Source organism: Trachypithecus francoisi, unplaced genomic scaffold (assembly GCF_009764315.1).
Source record: "Trachypithecus francoisi isolate TF-2019V2 unplaced genomic scaffold, Tfra_2.0 Lachesis_group17, whole genome shotgun sequence".
NCBI classification, from domain to species: domain Eukaryota; kingdom Metazoa; phylum Chordata; class Mammalia; order Primates; family Cercopithecidae; genus Trachypithecus; species Trachypithecus francoisi.
This window is the reverse complement of record NW_022681462.1, coordinates 80731378-80738246: the sequence shown is the minus strand read 5'-3', so window position 1 is coordinate 80738246 and position 6869 is coordinate 80731378. Positions and strand designations below refer to the sequence as shown.

Below are 6869 nucleotides of genomic sequence, written 5' to 3'. Positions count from 1 at the left end.
GCCATGTTTTCAAAAAGTGACATCTGTGGAGTTAAAACCAGAACTGTATCCTCAAGGTATGAATTCTGAGGAGTTGCATTCACACCTCAGGCAGCATAGTATGAGATCTGTGGTATTTGTACCAGAGCCATGTTCTCAAGATGTGAAATCTGTGAAGTCAACTCTATGGCCACAACCTCAAAGTGTAAATTCTTCAGGGTTGACATCATGCTTTGGGTCACAATGTGTTAAATCTGCGGCCTTTGCATCACAGCCATGTTTTCAAGATGTAAAACCTATGGAGCTGACACCAGGGACCCAACAACAAGGTATAAATTATCAAGAGTTGACTTCAGGATGGCAAGATCATGAATCAATGATGTTGGCACCAGAGTCAACTAGGAAGTTCCCATCAGGACCACTGTTGACTAGTGTCAGATTTTCAAATTTGTCTCCAGAATCACAGCAACAAGGTGTGAAATCTTTGGAGTTTACTCTAGAGCCAAAGTCGCAAAGCATAAAACATGTGAAATTATCTTCAGTGTCTCTGCAGGAAGCTATAAAATCTGTGGAATTAGCACCAGGGTCACTGCTTCAAAGAGTGAAATATGGGGAGCAAACTCCAAAAACAAATTATCAAATCATGGAATCCTCTGAAATAATCCCTAGACCAGGGCATCAGTTTACAAAATATGCAGAGATGATCCCACAGCCAATGTATCAAGTCCCTAAATCTGCAAATTTGATTTCAATACCAATTTATCACACCACAGAATCTTCAGAAATAGTACAAGGATTGGCACATAAAGGCATAGATACTGTAGAGAAATCTGTGGGGTTGACCCCAAAGATAACAGGTAGAGCCATTGAATCCTTAGGGATGCTGCTGCAGCCAGATCTTCAGGTACCAAAATTTGTTGATCTGACTCCAGTGGTAAGGGATCAAGGCTCAAAATTCTTAGGATTAACTCCAGAGAAAAGCTACCAAATCCTAGAAACTATGGAATTGCTCTCTCGGCCACGGGCCCGAGTCAAGGATTTGGGGGAGTTATATATGAAGCCACTGCAGCAAACTGTGGAATATGAAGGGATTACTCCGGAACTCAAGCATTACTTTACAGAAGCTATGAGGTTGACCACTGAGGCAAGGATACATGCAAATGAATTCTTTGGAATGACCCCAAAGCCAGCAAGTCAAGCCACTGGATTTGCAGAGAGATCCCCAAGGCTCTGTACTCAAAACTTAGAACGTGTGGAGGCGATCTCTGAGAAAAGACTGCAAAGGGAAGAATCTGTGGTATTGATTCCAAAGTCATTACATCACGTCCCAGATTCTGCTTCAGGGATGACACCTGGGTTAGGACATCGAGTTCCTGAATCTGTGGAGTTGACTTCTGAGTCAGGAGTGCAAGTAGAGAAAACTTTGCAATTAACTCCCAAACCACAGCATCATGTGGTATCTCCAGGGATAATATTAGGGTTAGGACATCAAGTCCCAGAATCTGTAAATCTGACCTGTAAGCAATGGCTACAAAGGGAGGAATCTTTAGAGGTGCCCCTGAAGCAAACAAGTCGAGTTATAGGACATGAAGAATCTGTAGAGCTCACCTCTGAGGCACGGCAGCACAGGGAGGTATCAATGGGGCTAACAAAGTCAAAGAATCAAAGTATGAAATCTCCAGGGAAAACCCCAGGACCACTGGATAGAATTGTAGAATTTATGAGGATTAGTCCAGAGCCACTAGATCAAGGCACAGAATCTGCAAGGACACAGCTTCAAGTTGCTCAGTCTGAAGAGGTAATCCTCGTAGATGTCCCAAAAGTTGTTCAATCTGTGAAAGTGACCCCTGGACCACCATTTCAAATTGTAAAGTCTGTGACAATACCAAGGCCAACCCCTCAAATGGTAGAATATATTGAGTTGACTCCAAAACTGCAACATGTGAGACCTTCGGAGCACCACTCAGGGCCATGTTTGCAAGATGTGAAATCTACGAAATTAATCATAAAGCCAAAACACCAGATTTTGGAAACAATGGAGTTGACAGGGTTTCAAATTGTAAAATCTATGCTAATCCCAGGGCCATCCCTTCAAATCGTAAAATCTGAGGAATTAGCACCAGGACCAATTCCTCAGGTTGTAGAACCAATAGGAGTAGCCCTAGAATCAGGAATTGAAGCAATAAATTGTGTGGATTTACTTCCAAGGCCACATCTTCAAGAACTGATAGTACCTGCAGAATTAACTCCAAGGCCACGTATTCAAGTGAAATCTGAAGAATTAACCTCACCGCAAACATCTCCATTTGAGAAACATACGATACTGACTCATAAACAAGGGCTTCAGGCTGTGAAATCTACAGTGATAAAAACAGAGCCTCCTAAAGTTATGGAAACTGAGGATTTGAATCTAGGACAGGTGTGTCAGAATAGGGACTGTGAGAAGTTAACATCAGAAGAGTTACAAGTAGGGACTGACTTCTCTAGGTTCCTACAAAGCTCTTCAACCACACTCATTTCAAGCTCTGTCAGAACAGCATCTGAATTAGGAGGACTTTGGGATTCTGGGATACAGGAAGTATCCAGAGCTTTGGATATAAAAAACCCTGGGACAGATATTTTGCAGCCTGAAGAGACCTATATAGACCCTACTATGATACAATCTTTAATTCTTCCCTTGGCCCTTCATAATCAAAGCTCTGATAAGACAGCTAACACTGTGGAAAACCCATGTCCTGAGATTCCAGGAGTGGATGTCATATCTAAAGAGACAACTAAAAGGAAGCAAATGGAGGAGCTAGAGAACTCACTTCAGAGACATCTACTACAAAGCTGGAGATCACTATCTAGGACATTCCGGGCAGAATCAGGGGTTCAAAAAGGTCTCATCAAGTCTTTCCTGGGTAGACAACACAATGTCTGGGAGAGTCATGCCTGGAGGCAGCGACTACCAAGAAAATATCTCTCCACTATGCTAATGCTGGGTAATATTTTAGGGACCACTATGGAAAGGAAGCTTTGTTCTCAAACATCTTTAGCAGAAAGAGCCACTGCAGATACCTGTCAATCTATTCAGAATTTATTTGGGATTCCAGCTGAACTGATGGAAGCTTCTCAGAGACTGCCAGAGAAGGGTCCAGTTACTATTTCTCAGCCTTCCGTGGTCAAAAACTACATTCAGAGACATACTTTTTATCATGGTCATAAGAAAAGAATGGCCTTAAGGATATGGACACGTGGCTCCACATCTTCCATAATACAGCAATATTCTGGGACTAGAGTGGGAATAAAAAAGACAAACTCAAGGTTCAGTGGTATATCCCAAGAAGTCATTCAGCATATGCCTGTCTCATGTGCAGCGGGCCAGCTTCCTGTCCTGGTAAAGTCAGAGTCTTCCCTCAGCATATTTTATGATAGAGAAGATCTTGTTCCAATGGAAGAAAGTAAGGACTCACAGAGTGATTCCCAGACAAGGATTTCTGAGTCCCAACACTCCCTCAAGCCAAGTTATCTTTCCCAGGCTAAGACTGACTTCTCAGAACAGTTCCAGCTGCTACAAGACCTGCAGCTAAAAATAGCAGCAAAACTCTTAAGGAGTCAAATACCCCCCGATGTGCCTCCACCTCTAGCTTCAGGTCTAGTCCTAAAATACCCTATCTGCCTACAGTGTGGCCGATGTTCAGGACTTAACTGCCATCATAAATTACAGACCACTTCGGGGCCTTATCTTCTTATCTATCCACAGCTCCATCTTGTACGCACTCCTGAAGGCCATGGTGAGATTCGGTTGCATCTTGGCTTTAGACTGCGAATTGGGAAAAGACCCCAAATCTCAAAGTATCGTGAAAGAGATAGACCCATCATACAGAGAAGCCCTATATCACCATCACGAAGGAAAGCTAAAATCTATACTCAAGCTTCCAAGAGTGCTACTTCCACAATAGATTTGCAGTCTGGGCCTTCCCAGTCCCCTGCCCCTGTACAATTCTACATCAGGCGAGGACAACGCAGCAGCCCTTACCTAGTAGAAAAGACAAAAATTAGAGCACCTGGGCACTATGAATTCACTCAAGTTCACAACCTACCAGAGAGTGACTCTGAAAGCACTCAGAATGAAAAACGGGCTAAAGTGAGAACCAAAAAGACCTCTGATTCAAAATATCCAATGAAGAGAATCAACAAGGGACTTAGAAAACACAGAAAGTTCTACAAAAACAGTAGAATCACAATAGAGAGTCCCTCTAGGGAATTACCAGCCCATTTAAGAAGGAAGAGGATTGGAGCAACTCAGACAAGTACTGCCTCTTTAAAAAGACAACCTAAGAAACCTTCCCTGCCCAAGTTCATGCAACTGCTTTTTCAGAGCCTAAAGCGGGCATTCCAAACAGCACACAGAGTTATAGCTTTTGTTGGGCGGAAGCCTGTGGACAGGACAAGGCCAGACAACTTGTGGGCAAGCAAAAACTATTATCCAAAACAAAACACCAGGGACTATTGCTTACCAAGCAGTATCAAAAGAGACAAGAGGTCAGCTGACAAGCTAACACCAGCAGGCTCAACCATTAAGCAGGAGGACATATTGTGGGGAGGAACAGGCCAGTGCAGATCAGCTCAACAGCCAAGAAGAGCTCACTCTTTCCAACCCAGACCTCTTCGACTGCCCAAGCCTACAGATTCCCAAAGTGGTATTGCTTTCCAAACTGCCTCGGTGGGGCAGCCTCTGGGAAGTGTTCAAAAGGACAATAGTAGCAGATCAAAGAAAAACTTCTATAGAAATGAAACCTCCAGCCAGGAGTCTAAGAACTTGTCCACACCAGGAACCAGAGTTCAGGCCCGAGGAAGAATCCTACCTGGTTCCCCTGTGAAGAGAACCTGGCACCGACACCTCAAAGAGAAACTCACACACAAGGAGCACAACCACCCCAGCTTCTATAAGGAGAGAACCCCATGCAGTCCTTCCGAGAGAACCCATCATAACCCCTCTTGGAGAAACCATCGCAGTCCCTCTGAGAGAAGCCAACGCAGTCCCTTGGAGAGAAGACATCACAGTCCCTCGGAGAGAAGACAACACAGTCCCTCTCAGAGGAGCCACCGTAGTCCCTCTCGGAAAAACCATTCCAGTCCCTCTGAGAGAAGTCGTCGCAGTCTGTCTCGGAGGAATCACTGCAGTCCCTCCGAGAGGAGATGTCACAGTCTCTCTGAAAGGGGCCCTCGCAGTCCCTCTCAGAGGAGCCATCGCAGTCCCTCTGAGAGAAGACATCGCAGTCCCTCTCAGAGAAGGTATCATAGTCCCTCAGAAAGAAGCCGTAGCAGTCCCTCTGAGAGAAGACATCGCAGTCCCTCTGAGAGAAGACATCGCAGTCCCTCTGAGAGAAGCCATCGCAGTCCCTTTCAGAGGAGCCATCGTGGTCCCTCTCAGAGAAGATATCATAGTCCCTCAGAAAGAAGCCGTAGCAGTCCCTCTAAGAGAAGACATCGCAGTCCCTCTGAGAGAAGACATCACAGTCCCTCTCAGAGAAGACATAGCAGTCCCTCTCAGAGAAGCCATCGCAGTCCCTCAGAGAGAAGCCATCGCAGTCCCTCAGAGAGAAGACATCGCAGTCCCTCTGAGAGAAGACATCGCAGTTCCTCTGAGAGAAGCCATCGCAGTCCCTTGGAGAGAAGCCGTCACAGTCTCTCGGAGAGGAGCCATCGCAGTCCCTCTGAGAGGAGATCTCACAGGTCCTTTGAGAGGAGCCATCGTAGGATTTCTGAGAGAAGTCACAGTCCCTCAGAGAAGAGCCACCTCAGTCCCTCGGAAAGAAGCCGTTGCAGTCCCTTTGAGAGGAGAGGACACAGTTCCTCTGGGAAAACCTGTCACAGTCCCTCTGAGAGGAGCCATCGCAGTTCCTGTGAGAGAACCCATCACAGTCCCTCTGAGATGAGGCCAGGGAGGCCCTCTGGGAGGAACCATCGCAGTCCCTCTGAGAGGAGCCGGCGTAGTCCCCTTAAGGAGGGACTCAAGTACAGTTCCCCTGGGGAGAGGCCCAGCCATAGTTTGTCTAGAGATTTCAAGAATCAAACAAGTCTCCTTGGGACCACACATAAAAATCCCAAAGCAGGACAAGTGTGGAGGCCTGAAGCTACTCCGTGAGGCGAGGCCCGCCCCTATTATTCATTGTCCTAAGTCTTCATCGTGCTGCCCTTTCCAGGCTGCTTTCCTGCTCAGCCACTGCCTCCAATACCTGCGCCCCCAGCGTGGAAAGGCTTCCATGTCTCTCTACCGGGGGGAGGCGTGTGAGAATGGGTCTGTAATTTCTCTAAGATCAATAAAGGGGCAGTACATGATCTCCCTGTGCATCTGGACTGAGACCACTGGGCTGGTGGGTGGGGAAGGCAGGCTGGAAGGACACGAGGAGTTGTGCAAAGGTTCGGAATGAGAGCCAGGGGTTTTGAGGCCCGGTCGAGGCTCCAAGCTCCGCCCCTTCGCTCCAGACCCCACCCATAAGTTCCCGGGTCCCGCGTCGCAATCCCAGTGGGGCGGGGTCTCAGAGGAATCGGAGGGTGACTCGTCACGTGACTCGCTCCGGCCGCAGCCCCCTCGGAAGCTGCTAGGCGGAAGTAGAAGTTCAGAAGAGGGCTAGGCGGAGCCGAACCCACATCCGGGAGAGGCGAGGAGAGCGGAAGTGGCGTTGGTCTGGCCGGAGCCCTTGGGTGAAATTGTTAGGCGTGGAGAGGGAGTGATGTCTTCCAGACTCGGTGCTGTACCCGCCGTGAGTTTCTTGGTTTGACCGTTATGCTTTAGAGGTAGCGCTGTCGAGCCCGGAACACGCGGTCCCTCGCTTTTGTCCCATGCTCAGAGTTGGTTTTATCAGAGGCCATCGTAGGCCCCACCCTTCTAGATCAGATCA

General features: G+C 47.3%; 2 protein-coding genes across 11 annotated transcripts in view; both read left to right on the top strand.

Annotated features, from left to right (window-relative positions):
• The first annotated feature begins 202 nt into the window (after window positions 1-202).
• On the top strand, window positions 203-6306 carry CUNH2orf16 (chromosome unknown C2orf16 homolog). Its single transcript, XM_033176188.1, has one exon. The coding sequence runs from the start codon at window positions 278-280 to the stop codon at window positions 6110-6112; it is 5835 nt and encodes a 1944-aa protein (XP_033032079.1). The 5' UTR covers window positions 203-277; the 3' UTR covers window positions 6113-6306.
• Window positions 6307-6557: 251 nt separating this feature from the next.
• ZNF512 (zinc finger protein 512) overlaps window positions 6558-6869 on the top strand; it is a 38648-nt gene continuing 38336 nt past the window's right edge. For 9 of the 10 annotated variants that reach the window (XR_004428429.1, XR_004428428.1, XR_004428427.1 and 6 more), the window contains exon 1: window positions 6558-6731. Coding sequence is in view for 3 of the 10 variants with exons in the window: in XM_033176195.1 (XP_033032086.1) it covers window positions 6702-6731 (30 nt within the window). In the remaining 7 variants the exon portion in view is untranslated. The remainder of the gene's footprint in view (window positions 6732-6869) is intronic. The other variant, XM_033176191.1, reaches the window with a different exon arrangement.

Excerpts from the sequence above, each read along its gene's own strand:
- CUNH2orf16 (XM_033176188.1), top strand. The coding sequence starts at position 278 with ATGGAGCTGACACCAGGGACCCAACAACAAGGTATAAATTATCAAGAG.